Genomic DNA, 27,059 nt, shown 5'->3' on the forward strand with positions numbered 1-27,059 from the left:
AAAATTAGGTACTTAGTGTTTTTTTTCCAAAAGAGACATAAATAAGGAAACAATTTTGTATGAGATAAGGAAAGTGGTGTTGCCCTTAGTTTACTTATGAGGAGCTCACAATTGATACAGCCAATGCACAGTCTAAGACTACATTGTTAAGAATGAAGCCCATGGTCTGAGAGTCTCAGTTGACAAGATTTGTATGTAAATTAAAATAGTTTATTAGTGTTCCACTGTGTTTCTAGATTTCTTCTCTGTTTTGAAACATAGTAATTTAGTCATTAGCCGTGCTATATCCATTAAGTGTGGATCCAGAAAGGTGGATCTGCAGAGCACCAGAACCAATGAGCAGCAGATTGAATATGACAGTCTGAGCCTAACCTAGTGACAGGAAAACCAGCACATCTCCATTTGACTGTGTATTATGCTAACTCATGATAAACCACTTTGTCTGTAAGATTTTTAAAGGCTGCTAAGAATGTTTAGCAATCTTTCATTAATCTTTTTGTCATTACATAGTATGTGATGCCATGTAATTTCCTTCACATGTTTTAAGTTACATGTAGTATCTTGGGAGATACAGCTTAATAAATGCTTCTCTTAAAAGTGATTCTTGTACTAGTTTTAGCTTCCAGTCCCTACAGGGGTAAAGAAAGACAAGAAACAAAATCTCTTGCAAAAATAAAATAATAACAGCTTTTTTATATTAGTGATTGGAATTTTTGTGCCAACAGAAGTTACAAACTAGTATCCATCTTCCAGGCTTTGCTGAACATGACAAGTGTAAAGGAAATTTTAGGTTTGATTCTGGCTTTTGGAAATTACATGAATGGCGGGAATACGACCCGAGGTCAAGCTGATGGATTTGGTTTGGAAATACTCCCCAAACTAAAGGATGTCAAAAGCAGAGTAAGTACTCATGTTTAATTAAAGATAATTTTTCTCAAGTGATCTTTTTGTTCCCTCATCTATCAATAGTTAATATTTTCTTATTTCTTGCCACTGTTTCTTGAAAGAGTTAGGCACTTAGTACCATTTTCTTGCTTTTTTCTCCCATCTGGGACCAGAGCTATTCAATATATCCATCAACAACCTGGATGAGGGAACAGAGGGCACTGTCAGCAAATTTGCTGATGACACAAACTGAGAGGAGTGGCAGACACACCAGAAGACTGTGCTGCCATTCAGCGAGACCTAGACAGGCTGGAGAGTTGGGCAGGGAGAAATTTAATGAAATACAAGAAGGGCAAGTGTAGAGTCTTGCATCTGGAAAAAACAACTCCCGTTACCAGCATAAATTGGGGACCAACCTGTTGAAGAGCAGCGTAGGAGAAAGGGACCTGGGAGTCCTGGTGAACAGAAGGATGACAATGAGCCAGCAATGTGCCCTTGTGGCCAAGAAGGCCAATGGCATCCTGGGGTGTACTAGAAGGGCTGTGGTTATTAGGTCAAGAGAGGTACTCATCCCCCCTCTACTCTGCCCTGGTGAGGCCACATCTGGAATATTGTGTCCAGTTCTGGGCCTCTCAGTTCAAGAAGGATGGGGAACTGCTTGAAAGAGTCCAGCGCAGAGCCACAAAGATGAAGGGAGTGGAACATCTCCCTGATGAGGAAAGGCTGAGGGAGCTAATTCTCTTTAGCTTGAAGAAGAGGAGACTGAGGGGTGATCTCATCAATGTTTACAAATATGTAAAGGGTGAGTGTCATGAGAATGTAGCCAGGCTCTTCTCAGTAATGTCCAATGACAGGACAAGGGGCAACTTGGAGCATAAGAGGTTCCACATAAACCTAAGGACAAACTTTTTCACTGTGAGGGTGAGAGAGCGCTGGAACAGGCTGCCGAAAGAGCTTGTGGAGTCTCCTCTGGAGACATTCAAAACCCACCTGGATGCGTTCCTGTGTGAGCTACTGGAGGTGATCCTGCTCTGACAGGGGAGTTGGACTAGGTGATCTTCTGAGGTCACTTCCAACCCCTAATGTTCTGTGATTCTATGTAAGTTTTCACCTCCTGCTCGTGTGTGTATTTCCATAATCTCCAGTTTCTTCTATAAAGTACTACTAGGATAATTTCTTACGTGAGAATTTCTGTGTGTCTCTTACTAGTAAGGAGTTAATTACAGTAGGTTACAGAGAAGTGAGAGAGCACAAACTGCTGAAATCTTCTCCAGAAAATGTTCCCATTGGTTTTCTTGCCCGCAACTTGAGGTAGCTCTACCTGAGTAGAAATGTTTTAACAGTCAGGTTTAAAAACAGGGTATCAGTAAAGGTTCAGCATAGCATATACACTAAGGTATTATATGTAAAGGTTATAAATATATAGTGTACAGGGTTTTAATCCTCTTCAAAAAGACGTGTCAGACCCAAAAACATATTTTTAGTCTTTTTTTTTTTTAATTGACACTTGCATGAATGTAGGGCATGAATTCTGAATGGCATGCATGATGATGAGAAGATGCTCATAGATGGCTGTAAATTATTTTGGGAAAAATGGAGAACCACTAGCGCATTTTTGATTATTCATGCTGTGATCAAAGTCAGGCTCAAACAAAGTCTGGGCACCTTTTGAGATGAGGTTATTTTGTTCCTTATTTCAGTAGGGCAGAGGAGAAGGTCCTAGATAATATAGGCAATGGAAACACTGCTCAAAGTCGTTCTCTGGCAAAGCATACCTAGACACCATGTGGATATATGAAGCAGCAAAGAATAAAAGGTATTTTCTGCTGATCCTGGTAGAGATTTGGAGGGTGATAAAAACACCTGTTTTTTCATGTTCTTCTGTTTTCCTACATGAAGTGCTGTCTTGACCTATAAGAAAGGCCAATTTTACAGTTTTGTTCCCAGTTATGCTTCATGTACATAGGAATGTGTTTGTGAGACAGGCAGTGTCAGGAAAGCTGTATGTCTAGGGAGCTTTTTATTTTATGTGTGAATATCATCATTAGCAAAATGTGAAAACATATTTAATGAATTGTTCACTGAGAAACTACATTAATTAATGCATTTGAGTTCTTTGTCTCCTAAAGGCATTGAGGTGATGGAATGTATCCAAAGAAAGGCAAAAAAGCTGATAAAGAGTCTACAGAACAAGCCTGATGAGGAGTGACTGAGGGAACAGGTTTTATAGCCTGGAGAAAAGGAGGCTGAGGGAAGACCTTATTGCTCTCTACAACCACCTGAAAGGAGGGTGTAGGCGAAGTGGGATTTGGTCTCTACTCCCAGCTAACAAAGTAACAGGATGAGAGGAAATGGCCTCATGTTGTTCTGATGGGGGTTAGATTGGATAATAGGAAAAATTTCTGCACCGAAAGGGTTATCAGGCACAGGAACAGGCTGCCCAGGGAAGTGGTTGAGTCGCCATCCCAAAGACTTGTATATGTTGTGCTTAGGGACATGGTCTAGTGGTGGACTTGGCAGTATTAGGTTTATGGTTGGATTCAGTTATCTTAAAGGTCTTTTCCAACCTAAGTGATTCTATTATTCTGTAGTTATAATTCTTACTTCCCTTTTCACTGCAATGATTCAGCAGTTCCTTATGAACACTTCCAGTGCTATTCCATGGATAAGTCACAGTACAAGCTGTAGCTAAACTATAAGCAGGCCAAGTTTCCCACTACTCAGGTGTTCATTGGTTAGCCAGCTGCCAGGAAGAAAAATGTAAAACAACTGATCTTTGCCTGACTTTCCTCAGTAGAAGTGCTTACTTTAGTCTTACTTTTCTATCTAACTATAAACCTGTAAGAACTTAATGATTTTTGGGACTTTCCAATCTGGCTGAATATAGCCAGCATGTTCCAAAATCATGAGTTATGAAAAGGAGTGACAGAAGTATGATTGCATAGTATTTGTTCCTTAGCAAAACAAACTAAAAAAATTACAATATTTACTGTTTTCTGGTAGCCAAAATAAATGTATTCTTAGTTTAGACTAGTCTCCAAAATGCAGAAAAACCCCAAAGTGCCAGCTGCTACAGGCAGACATGCATCCTCAGAGGTAACTGGTAGACGATATATTTAAGGAAGAAGAATTCAGGGTCTTGTATATTTGAACTTCAAGATATCCTTCCTATGTCCCTTTTTGGGAACTGCCAGCAAGTAATATTACATCTAGGCAAGTTGAATTCCCCGAGCTAATGTAAAGAGTCGATGTTAAATATCCTTATTTCACGTAATAGTCATTTGTTGTCACATGAGCTTAGAAAGTTACATGATGTTGAGATATTGTTATTTTTTTAATGTAGCTCACCACTTCAAAATCCTAGTGTTTTGTCTTTTGCAAATACTCTTTCAACTAAAGTAATAAGTTTGATGGTTTAGCATGTAGAAAATAAAGCAATGGGTGTATTTTACACTGAAATGGCAGTCAAGTATTCATGAGACACCTCAGTTCCTTTTTGTCACCTAACCGGTCAGCAGTGTCTTGCAAAACCATTATAAAAGCAGAGTGGCTCTGTCTGAGTGACAGCAATTACTTTCTTAGTGAAGAATTTTGCTGGTGTATGATATTAATAAAGCATAATGTGCTGCAGGCTGTAATATAGGCAGAGGCAGTTCTGTATAGCAAGTCAGACATCGTTCACATACAAATGTTTCTCTTGATACCTGTCAATATACAATATGAAAACAGATCCAAAAAAACTTCAAAGACATTCCAGACATAAGTCCCTATATTATTATTCTTTTATGTTGTTGAATTATACCCTGGAATGTATAAGTTGCAGTTTTACACTTTTCCTTTAGTTTATCTTGCCTATGGTGACCCAGTGACATGTAACAAAATAAAATTATGGTTTTTACAGTTGTTGTATGCAGAACTGTGGAAATGGTGATTCTACAAACTGAGTATTGCAATTTGTATTTATGAGGCAACAGGACATGAAATACTTGTGTTAGGTACATGCTGTCTGGTTTTGTATTTGGAGTAAAATATGAAAAATGTCTATGCCTTTTTCAGATCTTCATTATAGTTGAACTGAGAGCAAGGAATAAAGAAATTCAGTTCACCTGAATATATCTGAGGTGACTGTAATATTTAGTAAATATTATATTCAAGAATAATGTTATTAACTAGTATTGCTATTCAAGTTATTATTCTTCAGTAATGCCTCATATTATTAAAGATATGGAAACTCCTTCTCCCAGTGCATGTTTTCTTCTCTGGTATTAAGAAACAAAAGACATTCTAAGTTCTGTGGTGGTATGGTAAAGTCTATGGTATAAAATACTGATTTTGGGGGGGTCAGTAATACTAGGGCTAAAGATGTCGGGAGTCCTATTTCTTACAGCAATTTCAAATAATAATTTATTTATTTTGAAATAAAGCAAATTTTCAGTCTCTTGAAACAGTGTTAATCACACACATTTTTAATAATTTTTTTTTTTTTTTCCCCAGGATAGTGGCATTAATCTTGTGGATTATGTCGTCATATATTACCTACGCCATTGTGATAAGGTAAAATATTCATTTGCTGTCTCTGCCTCTCCAAAAGTAGCTTGCTTTAACAGATTGTAAAAGGATTTATCTTTGTTTTTTAAAAACCTCAACACAGTAGCTCTGATGGAAGAATAAAATCAATTTCTTTTGCTTTCTTATAATAGTTGTGGACCTCAATAGGTCTGAGATTTGCTATAGGTTTTATAAGCGGACTTGGGAAAATTTTCCATTTCCTGTGGAACAGTTGCCTCTGACTGCTGCAATCTGGACAGATGATCACTCCAGTCCTGTCCTCTTCCATCCTGATTACTGTAATATTGTAAAGCTTGTTCAGATGTGGTAATAATGGAAGGCAGACACATGATTTCTCTTTCATGACAGAATGCAAGGACAGGTTGGTGTTTTAAGATAGATGAGTCAGCTGATGGGGTTGAAGTTAGATGTTAAAAATGAGGGAAGAGATGTGGCTGCACCCTTAAGTGAGTTACATTTATGAGGCTTTTTGATAGGTATCAGCAGTGCACAAAGTTTTTAGTGGAAAAATTTTAATATTGTCTTTTAAATGAAAATGTGATTATTAATTGATTTTAGGTATGTAATTGCTTATTTTTGAGATTAAGGAGGTGCCTTTACCTAATCTTTTAATCTAAGACTAGTGCAGTTTTTCATGGCCCTATGTCTGATTGAATACAAATAAATTGTAATTTATTTTTCCTTTTTTCTTCTGTTTTTCTTTTATTTCTTAAGTAAAGATGTTGAATTGACGAGTTAGTAGTTGAGAGTATTATTTCCAGGAGTAAGACTAAAGTAATTGAAGGCTAAAGTAAGTAAAGACATTTCTCTGCTCAAGGCAGGAGGGTTGGACTACATGATGTTTAGAGGTCCCCTTCCAACCAAACCATTCCATGATCTCTTAACGCTGGAGGGTCTCTATGTCAGGAGCCAGCGGAACAGCTCCTGGGGCTGAGCTGTAGAGGAGATAAAAAACTAGCAGATATGTAGGTCTGTATTCTTTTTTGAGAAATGAAGTGACATTACTTTCACCTAAACACTCATCTTGTAAAAAGCCTCATAACAAAAGCAACTTTGTCTAGCCTGTAACGTTTCTCTGTTCACAGGGAACTGACAATTTTTTTTTTTTCCTATTTTAATAATGCTGAATGCATTTGGTTTTATTTAAATATGTAATATTTCTGCAAACTTCCTACTGCACTGTGATTTTACTTTAGGGAATTTTGTAGAACAAAACAGTTTCAATTTCTGCTAGAGATATTGACCCTTGTAAGGTGTTTTGTTTTGTTTCATTCTACTGATTTTTTTTTCTTGCTGTGCTAAAAAAAATACATGCCTAGGAGTTCGATACATGCATTAGCCCATGTGGTTCATTTAACCTCCTAAACCTTCAACTGTGTATTTTTATACTTGTCTGAAGTATAAATTACTGTATTACTAATATATAAATATTGATTTCAGTTTATGCTTCTAAAATGTGTGCATATTTAATTAATTGGGAGAGTGAAACTACAAACACTCAGAATGGTCAGAGTTCCATTTTTAATGATATATATGTTGTTTTAGCAAGGATAATTTGAAATATTTTGTGTTTTTATAATAGTGTTTCATAGATGATGTTTAAAAAACCTAATTTATTTCACTGCAAATGCATTCTATTTTCATAGTGGCCCTTGTTTGTTTGTTTGTTTAGGAAGCAGGAACAGACAGGAGTATTTTTCCTTTACCAGAACCACAGGATTTTTTCCAGGCCTCCCAAGTTAAGTTTGAAGACCTAATAAAAGATTTAAGGAAACTGAAGCGAGATCTAGAAGGTAACTGGGAACTTTCACATTTGTTCTGCTAACAACAAAGTGCCATTTAAAATGTGACCTTTATGAGGTTTTCTTATTGCTAATTAGGTTTATAATGTTGATTCATTTAGAGTTTTTACACTGTGGCACAAATTACTCACATAAATTAGAAAGAAAAAAAAAATTCGAACTTATGACTTAATAAAAATGAAAGTAAAAATGCTGAAAAGTAGTTTTCCCTTTTACAATCAAAAGGCCCCCAAAGAAACCTTTCTGAAATTTTCTTTAGTTATGTGTGAATTTTCCTCTGGCTTCTCCATAACTGTGTGTTTAACAGTAGATATCTGTTAGTTCCATAACATAAATACTTGCTCCAGTACTTGTATAACAACAATTTAACAGCTACAAGAAAGAGCTGAATACTATTAATGTAGAAATAAAATACAGTTTCTGCCAAGGCACAGAAAAGGGAAATGGAAAGCTCCAGTTAAAAATATTTTCACCCTGGGACATAAAATAAACATTTAAAAATATTTATTATAAAGAGGGGCTCAGAAACCCAACTCATCAATCAATCAAGGTACTGACTGGAAATAAAGTAGGAAGGGTTGCTCTCTAAGTGTTCATTGCAGTTCCATTTTTATTTTGTGCTTCATATGACGTTCTAAAATAAATCCATGAAATTATGACTGGGTATTTTAAGCCTGTCTTTTTTGTTAAGGGAAAGTTACTACTTTTGCTGAAGCATTTTTGTGTAGAAAATGTAATTTAGGGAGAGAAACTGTATAAAATCCTATAAAAACTTCTTCATTTACATTTGCATCTCTACATCAAAATGGAAAAGACTTCTTAGAATTAAAGTTGTGCAAGGTGATTGTTTTTATTTTTTTTCAATGTAAGGCAGTGAAAACCTTTATCCTTACAGTTAGAAATTGCTGGATAAGGTCTCTACCATCTTTAGGATAGTTTCAAAGGTTAACAGTGGTAGGAAAGTATCAGTTGTTGTTTGTTCGACCCGGGCAAAAGTGAGTGCTCTATCTCCTCTCATCGCTTGGCCCTCTAAACCCTTTGGCCTGCCCTCTTTTGGGCTAGTTTGTGCAGAAACATGATCTCTGTTTGATCTTGTACTTTTTCAGAATGTAGTCCTGCTGTCATGCATCTTAGTCTTGCAGGATCTGCATTGAGGCTGTGACATTCACATCATATTTGTTCTAAGTTGCAAAGACACAGGCAGAAAGTGGGAAAAGCTATACACTTTAACTATTAAAATAAAAACTTCAGCTGTATTGTCATCACTGATTTCTGTTTTCTGCAACAAGTTGTCCTAGGTATTTATAGAAAATCTAGAAAAATCGTTATGTTGAGGTTGTTTTCATAATTCTTTTTTCTGAAGATGTATTTAAAACTCAGCCAAACCAATTAACATGTAAAGTTAAATGACAGCAAAGATTTGAAACAAAAAAGGTTGTGGAAATGTTTTCAGATGTTGCTATTTTATCACTCAGAAATATGCAGCAGAATTCTAGCAAGCATTCCTGTGAATAGTTTCTCTTATATTTAAACAAAGAAACAATCACTCATATATAAATGGTGTATCTCTGTCAAATATTCCCTTTCAAATTTTTTTTCTTCAGATAATGCTGTAGGGTTTTTTACATCAAAATTTTAATTGAAGAGGCTATAATTTTAACACGTACAACAAAGATTTGATGAGTCTCTGTAGTTTATTGTAGCCATTAAAAAGTTGTGGCTGCTGGCAGAATACCAGTGAAAGTCTAAAGCTGAAACAGATGTAAGTAGCAGAAACCAAGTCCAGAGAAGCGTCGGGCCCAGTTATCCAGACAGGCGCGGCCCTTCAGATGTAAATAATTTGAACAATATTAACTGGGGCTGCCTGTGTTATAGGGTACAATGAATTTATTTCACAGTTTGGTTGGCTGAGGTAGTCTTAAGCAGATTATCTTCAAAGTGGGATGAGACAAAGGTAATAAATGAAAAAGAGGTTTTCTTGTGTGGTGTTATGAAATGAAATGATGTTTCTGTCAGAGACTTCCCCCCCCCCCCCCCCTCCCGTATTTCTACAGAATGATTTAAAACAAAAAATTTAAAAAAATAATCAATATCATCTCTTGTGCTGGAAATGACAATTTTGATAGACGCTTTTCCCAGTAGGTGTAATATAGTGTTTAAAAATATATTTTTACTAATTTATCAAGGCATTCATTTATCTTTCTGTCATGGATATTAACATAGGAAAGACTGATTTATCACGAGTAGTATGTCTTAATGGTGTAAACCTCCAGTTTGAAATACCTAGACACTGTGGAACCAAAAGTTCAAATCTAGATGGAGCACAAATCCTTTCATCCTTTTCAAATAAACAGATTGAGTTCCATACAATTTGCTATTTTGAAGTCTTTCAGGTTAAACTTTAAAGGGTCAGACTAACTGTAGTCTAAAGGAATTAGACTAAAGTTTGGCTCAAAAATTCAAACAAATTTTTTTGAGAACTGTAACCCAACAGGTTTTTAACACATATTCCAGAACAAACTTCGTAATCATGAGCATTTTTCGGTGAAACCAGAATGCTAAACAAAAATATGCATTTAATATAGGCTTTTAAGGGGCAAGAAGTGCAAAAGAATGCAATATTAAATAGTGACATGAAAATTTTGAAATCTATTTCCACTTTAAAGTCACAGGTAAAAGAAATGTTTTCTTTTCATTCTAGTTCTGTATAGTCAACATATTTCCTTGGTTTTCAAGTATTACATAGTAGCATAAGCAGGTACATTTGTTCATTTAACAGGTATTAGCTTTCCAGTATTTATACTGGAAATATTATCTAAATATTATCAATATTTATATTTAAGACAAAAAAAATTGTTTTGCTCTGCATCGATATTTTAAGATTGTAAGACAACTTATTCCTTGTCTAGGGCAATGATTTCCACTTTTTCCTTTCCCTATGACTAAACATGATTTCACCTCTAGTCTGGGCAATGGCACTTGATTGGTGCACTTCTGGAATAAGCACGATGTTTGGAATGTGTAATCATAAGATTTTTAGTAAGAAAGCCACTCAACCAAAGTATGAGAGACTTTTATAAATTTTACCATGAACCTTTTATTCATCTCTCTCCAAAGCTGAACAATCTTAATTACTCAAAATTAGTTGCACTGTAGATTGTTTCCATCTGTCATACTCATTGCTCTTCTTTACAATACAGTTTCTAAAATATTAGATTCCTTGTATGATTTACTGTAATGTTTGTTATAACTTCTTAGTATTCTTGGCCTTAACAACTAGACGAGCAAAGTTATTTATTGAATGGTTAACAATGGAAAGCAAGGAAGGTCCACTCTGAATACGTTGAAGAGTCACATCTTTATTTCTGGTAACCAGTTAAATTTTCCATGTAATGGTAACATTCCAGTCCCACTGAAAATCCACAAACCTTTTGCTTTCACTTTCATTCATAACCACCAGTAGAGATATTAGTTGCCATTTTCACACTAGCATTTTTTCAGTATCGTATGTATGTTTTAAAATTTTACTACCTTGAGTGTATATGAATATATATATATGTCTTTACACACACACATGCATGACTGAAAGGCAGTAATTTAATCTAAAATAGAAACAAGACTTCATGGATCAGCTACCTCTAATAATCAGCTGGATTTCTGTACTCCAGGTGATACAGTTTCAAACTGTGTGTCTCTTAATTATTGATAAATCTGTATCTTGCATAAGTAGTTATCCTCAATTTTCCACATTTGAGTAGTGGAACTTCATCAAAACTTCAGCTTATGGCAACCCCATCTTGTAAAGTTGTGTAACACTTATAAAAAGATTAAAAGGGAAGCAAGTAAAACTATACATGGAAAGTTTCAGAAGTTACAATGTTACATTGGCTGTTTTCTCATAGTTTTTCATACAGACACATTGCAAGTCTCTTAAAATCATAAAGAAATGCAGGTTGTTTGGTTGGAAGGTACCTCTGAAGGTCCTGTGGTCCAAAGCCCTTCTTAAGGACTAAAATCATATTAGGTTGTGCAGGGCCTTAGCAAGCTCATGTTTGAGAGAATGGAAATTCCAGCGCCTCTCTGGGCACCTGTTCCATTGCTAAATCACTGTCTTGAATATTGTTCCTTATCTTCTCTGACAATTTCCTGTTCTGCAACTTGTGATGGGTGCTCCTTTTTCTTTAGATGTGCATTTCTGAGAAAAGTCTGGCTCCATCTTCTCTATAGCTAAAAACTAGAAGTGAAAAACTAGATCCCTAGTTAGTTTTTTCTTCACCAGGCTGAACATACCTGGCTTCCTCTGCCACTTCTTCACATGCTTAATCTTATTTTCATTCAGAAATAGCAGCATGACAATGTATGTATTCTTTTTTCAGATATGAATGTGTGTGTGTGTATATTCATGTTTCTCTCTATATGTATTTTTCATAGAAACAGATCCATTGCACTGAGGGTGGCCAGCATGGTGTTGCTATACTGATACCAGAATCCTAGCTAATTAACCCTGTTTTTTGGGTGGCTGACTAGACTGGACGAAACTGTTACGCCTACTTTGGTCTCATTTGTTACCACTTCAGGGAGCTCTGTATCACGTTATATTGTTAAGTGGATACGTGTTACAAAATTAAGGCAAGAATGGGACAGAATTTAGAAATGAGAAATGGGTGGAAATTGAAAGGGTCACTGATTCTTGATTCTTGCAGACACTGTCATTATAAACAGAGATAAAGAGGAAGCTGCAGAAAGTAAAAAATAATCAGTTCATGCTTATTTAAGATTTGAACTCTGATTGTCCTGATTTAAAATCCTGAATATCTGTTTTTATCAAGGATTATAAAGAAATATATTTACCAACAGGAAAATATAAAAAAGCGTAAAAGTTTAATCAGTATTATTCACAGTAAGTTAATTTAAAATTCTTAAATGTGTGTTCCCATTAGACTCTTCAAACTGAGTTAAAGGTTTTTACAACAAAATTTCCATTAATGAACTATACAGCCTTTTTGTTCTAGAGATTTATTCATGTTTTCAGGTAACGAATTTGGACATTTTCATCTTTTTTTGGATTTCTGTGTAAGCACAGACAGAGAAATTAATTGAATGTGTTATTATTTATTCAGATGGAATTATATATTTAGTTTATACAAATATGGCCTTAGATAAAGTCTGTTTTAAGGAAGAGAGTTTTAGTATAATAATGATACAATAATTATCAATAGGGCAACAATTATGATGTTCATTTGCTTTATAGACAATAAGGTTACTGGAGCACATAATGAAAATTCTAAAGATTGTATCAATTTGAATGTTAACTTTCTAAATAATGAGTTGGCTGAATAGATATTTTTTGGCAAAAGGTGATTGTTTATTCATTACAGGAGAACAATATGCAAAAAAGTATCAAAGGCATTTTCTGAAATATTTTCAACCAATTGAAGCCTTAGTCTAGTTTAAATTAAATCCTTTAAGTCAATTTAAAAGTAGGACTTAGGCATCTTTTATGCATGTTCTAGGGAAGCTTTCGTAGCAGGAGCAGAGAAGTTGTATGATACTTTCCAGGAACAAGTAATTTTAATTTTCTTCATTTTAATTTTACCTTTGAATTTTAAAACTCACCTTAACATTTTGGAAGTGCAGACAAATATGAATTTAAATGGAGTGGTGGAACATGAGGAGCACGTGTTATTTCTTTAGACATTAGCATAAATGGGACACATTGGTTTGTACCTGGTGAGTGCAGAGTGGTGTAAGGAAAAGAGCAAAGGACAGCTTTGTACAGGAATAGTTGTTTTGTTTTCAAGAGTTTCCTTCTCAGAGTATTCTGACCTCATTTTGAATATGCTCTAGCCTCAGCAGGATATTTCAGTTTGTTTTGATTTGGCAACGATACAACACAGGCATTAAAAAACACATTTTGTATATGTGCGCTGGACTCTATTTTACAATAAAACTAACATTTTGACAGTGTTCCATTGCTAGTGTTCATATGTGAATACATTAAGTGGAAATTTTCCTAAGTGGATCATTTCTTAAAATTCCATTAGATTTTCTAGTTTGTGATAATACAGAGTAGTATGGAATGGTTTTAATAAGATTCAGAAATATAATAGAGGAGCAAAGCATGATGTTTTAGAAGAGTTTAGTCCCTGGAAGCAGATGTCTGCATGTGTGCTCAAAGGCGAGGGAGAATGCTTTCTGTTGGTTAAACAATGGCATGCTCCTAATTTTTTTTCATTTATATTTTTTTTTCTTTTGCTAAAGAATCCTCAAAATTTTCTTGTTAAAAATCATTCTGCAAATGTTAAGATTCTAAAACGAGTCTTGGAAATTCCACAGTTATGATTTTCTGCGTGCCCTTTTATATACACAAATAAATGTAGATATGTGCATGTGTGTTAAGCATTAGTTACAGGACATTAGATTTTCTGTGTGCCGTTTTATATACACAAATAAATGTAGATATGTGCATGTGTGTTAAGCATTAGTATGCAGCATACATGTGGGGGCAGGTAGATTACATCTGGGAGCTGAAAGAATATTGTCCCTATCAATGTGTATGATAGATAATGAATGATGTAGTTTGGAGAGTCTCTAATACTAGCACTGGGGGGAACAGTGCCTTCCTATTTATGGATCTCATCAGCTTTTTCTCTTTGAGGGAGCATGCAGTAAAAGAAAAGGCGGGTTTTTGCTAGAATGCAGGCTATCACTTATGTATTTATTGGCAATGTTTAAATATTGCAAGTACTTCAATTCAGACAGTGGAATGCAAATTAGTAGTAGTGAAGCTAATTAGCACTTTGAGAAGTCTTTCTACTAACATTACAGTTAGTTTATGAATTTACATTATTTTAAATTGAAGCAGGATGCTGTAGCTGAACCAAAGCCATAAACGTGTTAGAAAAATTAATTAGGTGGAACTTTATTATCTGTCTTGCACAGAAAATCAGAGATCCAGCAGTACAGAGGGAAAAAGGAGATCACTTCCATGGCCTCTACAATTTCAGCTTATACACATACTGCTTTAGCCATTGCCATTGTCTAGCAATTCTGTTCTGTCTGATCCCTTGTTCAATACTTTGACCGATAACGTCTTTGTGTGTTTAAAAAGTCGTCTTTTTTTTTTCCAAGCATTGTGAAAAATCAAAACTCATCTGATTAAAAATATTATTATTGCTTCTTAAAACTTTTGTCTTCCTCTATATTAGCCAGACAAAACTCTTAAATTCCAAAATATTCTTTTTTTGCACTGTTCAGAGGGAAGGGAAATGTTTCAGTTTCTCAGTGGGTTCTGCTAGCACACATTCCTGCACTCCTGTCAGATCTTAATGATGTGCGGGGGTCTGTATGTTTGGAGCTTGACACTAAAGCAAAACTTTTTACTAATAATGTGTGCTGGGATCACTTAAGGAATCTTACAAATACTTGACTGGAAAATTATGAGGGTTTAGTCATTATATTCACTTCTATGTGCCGTTCAGTCCCTTGCAGTGAGCTTGTCTGCTGAAGGACATGCTGAATGTAAACTACCTTTTCAGAGAGATACATTAACCAGAGTCTCAGATACGTTGCCATGGTGTGAAAAATATTTAGTCTTACTAGCAATCTTTGTTCATTTTGTTAAATGTATTCTTAGGAAACAATCTTAACAGAAAGGTTTTAAAATGTTTTATTTAAAATGTTGATACCCTTTGACAAAATGAGGAGAAAAATCAATTTTTCTTTCAGGTTGGTTGAAACTAATATAGGGCTGACAGATACCGTGAAAGTTCAAAATGTTGTTGAACTTCTAAGAACCAAACAAAAAACCCTCACAAATCTTAAATCTGAAAGACAAAGCCAGAATATCTGATCAGACTTCTGAGAATTCTCAAGTTGTCCAACTCTTGGCTTCCATTAAAACTCCATTAGAACAGGTGAACTTTACAGAGTGTTTTGTATGCCACTAATTCAGTTGTCTCACTTTCCATAGCTTATCACTGAAATGTTTCTCTGTCTCAGCTGAACGTAAGAGCTTGAGCACCTAAACAGGTACTTTTTTCTGTGTCAAAAGGAAAATGCATTTAAAACAAAGATCAGACCATTTGAAGTTTTACTTTTTTCTATCATCTGAAATGGCTTCTCAAGAAAACTGAATTATCAATGGGTGAAGAAAATAATTATGCATAGAAGCACATTTCTTCTTCTAAATTAGCTGAAAATAACTGCACAAAACAGTAACTATGCAAATGATTGATCAGAATTAGATTAGAATGGTGTGTTTAGTTTTATGTGTGCTAGCACTTTTTTACATTAAATCGTTGACCTTTATTTAAGACAATAAAAATTAAGCTTGAAAATGAGTACCACCACACTTTTATCCTCTTCTATATTTTTCAGAGACTTTTGTCTCAGAAAACCTCACATGCCACTTTGAGGCGTTTCCCTCTATTTGATTCAAAGGCAACCCAGCTCTGGCTAGTGTTAGTGCTTGAGCCTTTGTATCTTGCCATCATTGAGATGTGTACTGATTATCAATGTGTGTCCACAAATGCAAATAAAATACTGTCTATGAAAGTTTTCTGGGTCAGTAGTAGCATAATCACTTGCAGTTAGAAGTTGTCAAAATTCATATAGTGTACAGCAAAGGAATGAAGATAAATCTCTTCCCTTCTCCACATTTATTTAAAAGTATCTGAAAGAAAACATTTACTTGCAAAGCTATAAATAAGCACAAGAGCTGTAGATGGCACAGTTACAATGGCTTGTAATAAAGCTAACATTCTTATGTGCATACCTGCAGTAAATATGTATCTAAGTTGCATGTAATAACCAGAGAACATTATCAAATCCTGCAATTGTGTCCAAAGGGTAAAGATGCATCTCCTGTAACTTTCATTTGACTTGGAAAGTTGTTTGCAATTAAGAAAATATAATAAATCAAAACCAAACAAACTAAATAATTCAGAAGTTATTGAACACTTGCTGAGTACTTTGAATTTATGCATTTTATCTGAAGCTTGTTAGGTTCGTATTTTGGTATATAAGCCCAAGTAGTGTAACAGGCTTCTGCACTGTAAAAAAAATATGGATTCTCTTACACAGAAATTTGGAGTTATTACATTGAATTCATTAGTGGTATGGTTTCAAATCCCCTTTGAAACAGAAAAGGTAAGGGTTCTAAAAAAGAATTAGTGTCTAGTAACCCTCTTGTCAAAGATAAACCTGCATTATAACAAGAAAAGAAAATGGCAAGCTCGCTCTGAACAGACGAGTGGGGTTTTAGCGGCTTTCTCAGTGGCATAACTCATGGGGGATAATGTCAATGACAGGTTTATAAGAATTCATGGTGTTGATACTTGGTTTCACTGTCAGGATGATTCCTGTAAATGCTACTGGTGGGTTCTGGTGAGTAAATAGTTAGTAATTTACTGTTATCAACATTAAACTATTTCTGGTTTTGCGTTTACTTAAAAATAGTGCTTAAAAAATTCCAAATCCTGTCTGATTGACACTGAAATGCTCTTTACATGAAAGTTTGTTTATGGGCAGTGATTCCTTTGACAGATTTACAAGTGTCTGTGGAGTTTTAAAAGACTATTGCCCAATAGGCATTAAGTGAGAGACATTCTATTTTGTAAATATTTTCACTTATATTGGGGATTTTTAAAGAACTTTTTGAGCCAAGTACTGCATTAAATCTGAAGACAGTGGCAAACTGATAATCAGCAGTTTCCAGCTTTAATGTTTTGCTAATGGTTTCCATTTCTGTGGCCAAGATTTGCAGTGGGTGAAGCATGATGTACATCCAACAATTTGTAAGAGCTTTCAAATACTATTGCACACTTGTATTTTCTTTTTTTTTGCAATAGCTCATTTAGAAATAAACAATTTTCAAAGTAGCATATTACATTTAACTTCACTAACATACAATGCATACCAGGAAAATGAACCAAAAGTTTATTACAGTAATGGGGAATTTGCATGTTTGAACTCAGTAATGCTGCAACAGGTTGTTTATTTTCTCAAGTGATTATTTTGGAATGAGATGGTGAGAGGAGTGTATGTGTGGTTTGCTAGCTGTCAGATTCCCCAGAATTCGCTCAGAATACTCAGAATTTCAGAAAGATTTTTTTTTCAGAAATAAATTTTTCAGAATTTTGTTTTCAGAATTTGTTTCAAAGAATGATTAACAGGATTCTTTTTTTCAAATATTTCTGTGCAGTTGACGTTAAACACAATTAGTTAACCTTCAGTTGCCCAGACATCTTTTTGTTTATTTATAGACTCTGGTCTAAAGTACAGATTACTGAGTGAAGTGTAACCTAAATTCAGAGTCAATTCAGGGAGGATTAAGCAGTATAGGGCAAATATATTGCTTTTGTGATTACCAGATTACCAGGTTCTCACTTCATCACCCTTGTCATTGGTCCCTTTAGCTAAAACTTTTTCAGAGCCCTGCAGCCTGTTTTGGCAGTTATCTGAAAGAACTTCAGGAAGTAAATTGATAGATTTTAGTTTTAGTCCAAAGGTTTCTTTTTAAGGCTTTCCAATAATGTAAATACTTAGAGTCTGCCAGCATTTACTTGACTCCTTTTGTCTCTTTCAGTTTGTTTCAAGATGACAAGCAATGCTAACTAGTATCTGATCTCTTTATATCTCATCTCAAACATTTAGAGTTTTAATCAGCACTCCTGATTCACTTATTCTATGTCATCTGTCTCATTTGATCTTCTCTTCTGTGCGTTTCTTCTTACTCTTCCCCTCCCCTCATGCCAAATGTTGATCTTCTTGTTAAGAATGTTAAGGATTCTTCTTAATAATTCACTACCCAAATCAGCTTTTTTTCTATACTGGTACTTCTTCTTGTCCATATTTTCCAGATTTCAGATTTTTGCAATCTGATTATGGTTAATGTTATTTTTTTAAAAAAAAATTAATTATTGAAGGGCTTCAGATGTGCTTTCCTTTTAATTTGGAAACAATTGATCCTAGTATTGGTCATTTAAATATTTATATGGGACATACCTGAACAACCTTTCTAAATATTGTGCTATAGGAAGCATCTAGGAAGCTTTCAGGACTCCAGACAATGCATTTAGCAACACCATGTGTTTGGGAAAACACCTTTCTAGAGTATGTTTAGACACTACTGTCTACAGAGTACTACACAAGATTTTTTTTAATCATATATATTCATAGAAATATACTTCTGTATAGATTTATAAACATGTATCTGTATAAGATTATTATAAAATAATTATTGACTTTCAATCACTGCAGCCTTACATGATTGTAATTATCACATTCATTGTCTAGTCACTGTGTACCAAGTGCCTGAACATGTGTCCTAATGCTTTTACACTTTTGTCGTTTATCTAAAATAATTTCTAAATATTGCCTTATATAATTTTCTGTAGATTTTTTAAACATGAAGAAAAAAACACAATCCTGTAGCTGCTGCTTTGTCCAAGCTTCCAGTCAGAAACTTAACAATACTGTCTCAGTTATTTTTCTAGAGTTTTTTCCCTTATACTGTTCTACTGAGTCCATCTTCTTCCAAAGTAAAGTTGTACAATTTACTTCATTAGATGTAGAGATCTCCTAATTCTACAAACATAAATGTTAAATATACATAAATTTAATTTCATGTATGATAACCATATGGCAAAGTTCACATTTTTAATGGTAAGAGGCATGTATCAAAGAAAATAATCTTTTAAAGTTGCGTAAACTTCCCTAATTTCTCATTTGTTTTGCTCAATTTTTTAAAGACACTTAACTGAACAGCTAATAAAATACTTTCTTTCCCAACCAGTTGTTTTTAAATCAACACTTCTTTTTGCCCACTATCCAGCATCCAAATAAATATCCATTAACTTTTGTTGCAAAATGCTACAGGTTGCAAGACTAGAAATTAAAGATAAACTTAGACGGTAGACCAGGCCATTTTATGTAAGCTCTGGAGCTCTCCAGCGAATGTCATAGTTGACACAGTCTACGTGAGTGGAGTGGGCTAAATGAAAATATGTACATGGGAACAGGAAGCTTTTCAGCATTTTTCTGTAACAACTGTCTAAATGTATTTCTGATATCAATTAATTGAAAAGCTGTCATTTTTAGTAAGTCTTGGTGGTCCAAGAGTATTATAGGCACACTAGTAGTAGTACAATAAAATGTATGCATCTGTTTTCTACCTTCCCTTGACTTACATTTACATAGCATTTTAATTACAAATTTGCAACTTCTATTTCCACAGTTTTGTATTCATTTTTGCTGCAATTAGTATCATTATATAATGATGGTAGCTTTTATGGTGTGGATATGTTTCATTCAGCCAAACTATAACTCTTGGGTTTAACTCAAAAATGCATTTCCATCTAAATTTAGCTTTTTGGGAATGAATTAAAAAAATGGAAAAAAAATCATATGGTAATTCATAAATTCAGTTGCTAAATGGAAGGCAATTGCGTTTTGATTTCTAACGCTCTCATGTTTAATGTGGGTTACTGTAATCTACAAAGTTTATTAGAAATGTTAGGAATGTTAAAATTCATTGGTGAATAACCTGGATTTTTTTAGGAATTGGCATAGCATCAGGTCTTAAAATAACAGCTAGATTAAATAATAAATAGTAGTAAATTAGATGTTAACTAACTTTCTTACAGACTTCTACTAGACTTTTACTATTTCATATCATGGCCTGAAGTTTGAATGCTTAAGTAAAACTGAATTCCTGCATCTGTGTTAGGTAAAATGAGTGAGTATTGGATGCCTGGTATTGATTGATTAAAACAATCCAGATACAGGGCAACCTCCACTCATCACAGAAGCAAAATTGAGAGCTTTAAATAACATCTAGAATTTGTCTGTGGGGCAGGCTGTATTAGTGGCAAGTCTCAGCACACAGCTCGGGTTTTAGGTCAAAGTCATTACTAAAGACAGATTCCACTCTTAACATGTATAGAGTTTTCTATTTGGTATGTAGAGTAGTATTGGTATTTTTTATTTTCATCTAATTGCTGAATTAGTTGTTGCATATATATTTTCATTTCCTCTAAACTAAGTCTAGGTGACTAATTCAAATGTAGGTTTTTTCAGTGTTGACATCTACTTCTTATAGACAAATCCTGCTACAAATGTCTCTCAACTTCTTTTTGTAGCCTCTGAAAAGCAGATGAAGTTAGTTTGCAGAGAGTCTTCCGAACAACATCTCCAGCCCTTCAAGGAGAAATTAGAGGAATTCTTTCAGAAAGGTAACTGCATTTGGAAAGAAAAAATAATATAGGCAAACAGTGTAACGGTTTACAAAGTTATACTTAACCTAAGCTGCATGAAATACCTGTTGCCTCTGAAAATTCTTACTGTCTGCAATGGGTTACGTTCCTAATGTGCCTAATATATATTAAGTATTATGGTTACACAGATCTTGGACCTACTTGTCAAAGACAATTGTTTCCTTGATCTCACCCATTTCCTATTATTTTCTACTTTGTTCTTTATCATTATTTGAAGGCAAAATGAAAAATATGTTAATCATAGACCAAATTTATCAGAGGGAGTATAAGGCTTCAGGTTTCTTGAAGACTATATGAAAAATACCTTTCAAGAGAAAGTGCACATATATACATGAATTAATAACATCTTTTACCAGTAGTGTGGGCTTCTGAACTGACTAATTCAGATTTAAAGTTTTTGCCTTGTGTGAGACAGAAACAGGCATAAGAAGGTGATTTCCCAGTTGCTGTTGTTGAAAAGAACAGTCTTGTGCCCTCCTGTTTCCCAGACTGTGTTCCCAGTCACCTGATTCTGCCAGTACTTTTGTCTCTGGAGCAGTGCAAAATAGATAAGGTAAAAGATTATTTTCCCACCCCTGCCAGGTTGTAGGAATACAGGCTATTTGGCTAAAAAGAGCAAGTGCTCTTATTTCTCAGCAAAATTGTGAACAATTTACTGTGTGAGAAGTGAACTATCTGAACCTAGTAATTCAGGCAGAATCTTTACCTACTATTAGTGATCATTCAAATTGTTGTAATGATTTCTAAATTAGCTTCATCCTTTTTATAAAGGTTGTCCTAATGTATTTTTAATAGCTTTCTTTCATGAGGCTATCTTAACAAATTCTTCAATGTTTTAAAAGTAGTAATCCCTGTTAAACTGTACTGTTCAATGAACTAATATTCTTCATCACCCTTCTCCCAGGCCATGGAGCTTAATTAATATATTTATTTGATATATTTTTTATTTTAGCTGCAAGTGTATTTGGACAGTATTAAAGCTGCAAATTATTTGCCACAGAACTTGTAAAGGAATAAAATTATAATGGAAATCTTTAAGTCACTCAAGACAGTTGTATTGTCTTTTCAACCTATTTAATTAAAAAAATTTCACTTACAGTTTAACAATAGTAGCAAGATTGAGATAGTACTATATATTTCTACAGAACCTTTCTGATCTCCAGCATGCTTCTTGATCTTGCTAGCTAAAGTATTGTAGCAGATCAGTGTAATTGTATCTTATATAGATGCATAGATTCATTGTGCTGTACGAATAACCCTGTTACAGCAGCTCAGAAATGAACAGTCTCTGGTCTTTCCTCACTACTGGCCAAGAAGGCATAAGAGCAGAGCTGTCAAAATTATAGACTCAGGCATAGTTCTGCACCATAAAGCAATTTTGCCCTGGTCTTGTCAAGACCCTAACCAACTGGTGTCTTCCACGATCATACCACAGATTCTGTAATTCTGGTTGGGCCCTGGATCTCCTGAGGACTGTTGTACTGAGTCTGGCAGGCAGCTAAGCACCACAAAGATGCAAGCTCACTCCACATCGCTGGGGTGGGAAAGAGGGTCGGAAGGGTAAAAGAGAGGAAACTCCTTGGTAGAGGTAAAGACAATTTAATAGGGGAGGCAAAGGCTGCATGCACAGGCAAAGCAAAATAAGGAATTGATTCACTGCTTCCCATCAGTTAGGCAGACATTCAGCCATTTCCGGCAATGCAAGGCTTCATCATGTGCAACCACTGCTTGGGAAGGCAAGCATCTTTACTCTGAACTTCCCCTCACTTCCTCCTCTTTCCCCAGATTTATTGCTGAGCGCAGTGTCATATGATCTGGGATATCTCTTTGGTTAGTTCAGCCACTGTCCCATTTTTGGCCCTTCCCAACTTCCTGTGTACCCCCAGCCTACTTTCTGGGGGTCAGAGTTAGAAATAGAGAAGGCCTTGATGCTGTAAATATGCTGTTCAGCAACAGCTAAAACATGGGGTGTGTTATCAACACTGGTTTGGTCACAAATCCAATACACAGTACCATACAACCTGCTGTGAAGAAAGCTCACTCCAGCTAAAATCAGCAGAAGCAATAGCAAATGTGTATCACCACAGTCCTAAAAAATAAAGGCAACACAATGCCTAGTTTCTTCTGAAAAGCTGAGCTGTGCAACTTTCTAATTCATGGAATACAATAAAAAAACACAGTTGATCTTGGAAGAAGATAGGTCTGCTTTAGAGAAAATTGCAATTTAATTGGGCCTTAACATTTCAAACAGAAGAATATATTCCTGCAAACGTTTGCCCTGTTTATGCCTATCAGTGTGGAAATTGAGGTGCATTTATCTTTGTCAGTGTGATAGAAAATTTCATCTGTATGCATTTGAATAATGTATATAGTTAAAAAAAAATAAAAGAGGATACATTCCTTCATGATGTCCTAGGATAAAGAGTTCTTTATATAAATTATTCAATTTATTGGACACTTTAGTGTTTCAGGTTTTTTGTATTCTAAAAAGAGCAAAACCACGTGGATTACTTGTCCACTGTTATATTATCTTGTTCTCCTTAGCTTTATAATACTATGTTTTATGGTATGTAATTATACACATTTCTTTTTTTCTAATTTTAACTTCTCATCTTTTTGGCATTTGTCTACATTTTTCTGAGATGAGTTGTTAGCAGGTTGTCAGATCCTACAATTATTTACTGTATTTCTCCTTCAGTCACCTGATTGATTTGAATCTTTATAATTAATGGGTGGTACTTTATGCGGCATTAGAATGTAAAACCTATAAACTTCTACATTGAGGATACATAAAAATAACAGATAAGTCTGTCTTAATTTATGGTTCTAGAATAGGAATTGGACATATGTCAAGCTCAGAGGTTCAGTTCAGATAAGTGCCTGGAAACTCAACTGCCTCGCTGAAATTAAGAGTTAACTGATAATAGTGAGCATCCGTTAAGCATCTGCTTTCACTTTTGTTTGTTTAAAAAACAGTTGTGGCTGGTTTAAGCAAGTGTAAGGAAAAATGGTCTGTTATCTTTCTGCCAGCTCACAGCAAGTATCCAAAGCTCAGATGCTTTTCTGAAACTTCTGGCTTAAAGGGCTGGAACTCACAGATACTCAGGTTTTTCTCACACGCACCATTTCCCATTATTTCTAGTCAATGCTAAGTTGGAAATATTGTAGGAAAAAAACCAAAAACCAAAAAAACCCAACCCCAACAAACCACAACATATTGATTTGCTTAAACTGAACTGTTTACATTTCCTAATTCCAATTAATACCAATTAAATCTAATACGTGCTGTGTTGTAACAAAAAACACTGAGAGTGTTATGGAGACTGACATTCTAAAATGCTAGAGGGGATAAACTGTACTTCTGCTGATGTCAGTGCTGGTTTGTTTAACTGGATGTAATGTAGCCTAGTGCCTTCAACAGGGGGTTAGGTGCCAGAACCTTTAGGTTCTATTCCCAGTTTAGCTACTTGACATGTAATGCTAGAACAGTTGGTTAATCTCTTTTTCAGAGAGAGCTTCACTTCTCTGGTACACAGAATGTTAAATAATGATTCTTTCTGTTTTATGTAGTGAAAGATAATCTTTGCCAAGTACTTTGTGATTCCCACATGAAAGACATATGTAAACTGTGTTAATACTTCATTAGCCGTATTTGTTATGCCCATGCTTTTTGAAAAGGGGTTAGATTATTCTCAAAGTAGAAGTAATCTTTAGTAGATTTTACTATATTATATGCAACAAGTTATATTATTTTTACTATAGTGTTGAGATCTATGAATTACTATACATATACACTCTATTTCCAGTGGAATCACTGTATGGTGGGGTTTTTTTTCAGAAATTTGTTTTCATTCAAATTACCATGATATGTAAAAAGAACTTTGAAATAATGAAATTAATGGCTGTTTGGAATGCTCCTTAATTTATGAAATCTGCTCAGACTTGCTCAGAAGAAAACTTTTTTTTTTTTAAATGAAGCTACCCATCTCATTAAAAAAAAAAAAAATATCAGAATAATTAGATTAATATGAGAAATACTCTATTTTGAAAAGGAGAAAAGAAAAAGTTTGGTTACTGCAGCTATGCAGCTCACTAGAAGGGATGCTGGCCAGTAGCCATTTGTGTTAGTTTTTCATTACATATTTTATTCTCCTTGTGCATTGTCTCAAGAATAATGCAAACCAGAAAGTAAATAACATATAGGAGTAGGCAACTAGCCTTAAAAAAAATATATATATTCTTATTTTGCCACTTGACTATTTCATATTGCTTGTCCTTTTTAATAAATGTGGAAATGCATAACACAGATTCATGCAGGATCTTGCAAAATCTGGTCCCAAATTCCCCTTCATTGGTTCCAGGTCACAAAGTATGTAAAAACTTTCGTCTGGGCTCGATTTTCTCTCTCATACATTGGAATGTGCAAATCAAAGTCTTTATGCTTCATAGCAGTTAGCGTAGGAAGATCATAGCTGCCTGTCTTCATTTCTCTTAAAGCATCTTGATGATGAAGACTTTGCTATTAGAGGAATTAATTCCATTTACAGCAGAGTCCGGGAAGCAAAAAGTTTGATGTCAAAACAAAACAGTTTTTGAAAATCATTAGTAGTGGAAAGCAAAGCTATTTGGGAATGGCATGGGGTGCACTAAAGTGTCCAAGGTAACAACCAAGATGGAGAGGGAGAGCTTTTTCAAATAGAGTAAGTCTGTTGAGATTACTCCCACTGTAAAATAAATTCTCCTGTGTTTAGATTTCCAGCCTAGCATTTAGGAAACGCTGGCTAAGTTCATTGTGTTGCTGCAACTGCTGTATGTCTTACACTACGTAGATCAACACTGAGCAGTCATGGGACTGTGTAACAGAAAAATAGTCATAGACGAAGCCACTGCATCATGTAGGAAGGTAGTGTATTTTTCAGACAACATCAGCAATCACATAGAAAATGTAGGTAAATCTGATTTTTACTGCTGAGTAATTTCTTAATAATTTTAGCAAGGCTTAAGTAGTTACCTGGGCATGTATCCAGTCTATTGTGCTTTTAAATGTATTCTGGTGTAGAACAGTAGCTTTGCTCCACATTTCCTCATTTGCCAGTTGAAATGCACCATGGAAGATTGTTGAGATAGTCCAGGGTGAAAGAAAATACGAAATAATTTCTGTTAAGGCTGTCTCCCTTCACTTGTATGTTAACTACTTTATGTTTTAATTTATTCTTGGGGAGATCATACCAAGAAATTAAGAAAAAAAAACAACATCCAAATATACTGGTCTGAAACTGATCAAAACTGCTACACATTCTGACGTGAGAATAGGGAGGATACACAGGGAACTTTTTTTATCCTGTAACACACCTGGTTGCCTAAAAAGGCAGAGAGCTAGCTCCTGACATTTTCAAATGTGAGAAACAATTTCACGTGAACTGTTTGATCTATGTTAAATAATTGTTACTTCGTTTCTCATGCATGTCTCTAGGGCTTCATGCCCCTTTGTCAGTTCCACCTTCATAGTTTATTTCCAGAAAAATAATTTCTTCTGTTTAAATACAAATTCTCATTAGTTACTGTAATTCTGCATTTTCTTACAAATGTATTAAGCAGTAAGAAGATTAAATACTGATTCTTTATTTGGAATCACTGTTTTTTAGATCACAGAGTTCTAAGTGAAACCTTGTTGAAGTATATTTGACTTCTTTTAACCAAATCATTGAAGCCATAAATAATTTAGATCTTGATTTCAAGATAGCATCCGGGAAGATATGTTTATTATTTTTTGTTTTATTTCTTAAAATCCTTAGTCCAGTAATTTTATTACCATGTTACTTATTACCATCTTAAATTTATTTTCACCCAACTTTACTTTTTCCATTTTCTTCCTCAACAATACATCAAATACCATCTTATAATAGCTTTCATATAAGAAATTTGCATCACTAACTTCAACTCTACTGTAGTACATTTTAGCTGACAGACTTTCAGTTTCTTACTCATTATTTCCTACTCATTCCTGGGTATATAAATATTCCATCTTAAAAGTTGGTTTTGTGCTATAGATCCTCATACATGGTGATTTATTCTCTTTGTCTAGCAGCACCTGTTTTATTAGCCCAGGGAAAGCAACCTTTCTCTCTTAGTTTATAGCCCCATCCATATTTTTAATATAGGAGGATGACAGTATAATTTCTTATATTACATCAAAAAAAGTCTTTCCACTCAACTGTACTGCTTTTCAATCAAAGCATTCTATCAAGTATAAAGCAGGATGCTAATGGCATTTATAGTAGTAGTGAAGCAGAAGTCAAGAACACTCGAACACAGTCTTATCAGTACTATTTTCACAATACACTCAGGTTTTTTATTTCTCTCACTGCCAACAGGCCATACCCTTATAAATTTTAATACAGTCAAAGATTAGAAATAAATTTACATTGGTAAATTGTATTTAAGACATCCAGTCTGACAGCATGATATTGTTGTTTTTTGAACAGATACAGAGATTGTTTTAAGTCCTTATTCATAGCAGTTTGGT

The 27,059-nt window shown here is 34.7% G+C and overlaps 1 protein-coding gene across 1 annotated transcript in view; it reads left to right on the forward strand.

The window, feature by feature from the left end:
- FMN1 (formin 1) overlaps nt 1–27,059 on the forward strand; it is a 131,892-nt gene that overhangs the window by 77,268 nt on the left and 27,565 nt on the right. The window contains 4 exon segments of the mRNA XM_051621526.1: nt 754–900; nt 5,380–5,439; nt 7,127–7,247; nt 20,399–20,491. Coding sequence (XP_051477486.1) covers nt 754–900; nt 5,380–5,439; nt 7,127–7,247; nt 20,399–20,491 — 421 coding nt within the window.

This window comes from Apus apus, chromosome 5, assembly GCF_020740795.1.
Source record: "Apus apus isolate bApuApu2 chromosome 5, bApuApu2.pri.cur, whole genome shotgun sequence".
Lineage (NCBI taxonomy): Eukaryota > Metazoa > Chordata > Aves > Apodiformes > Apodidae > Apus > Apus apus.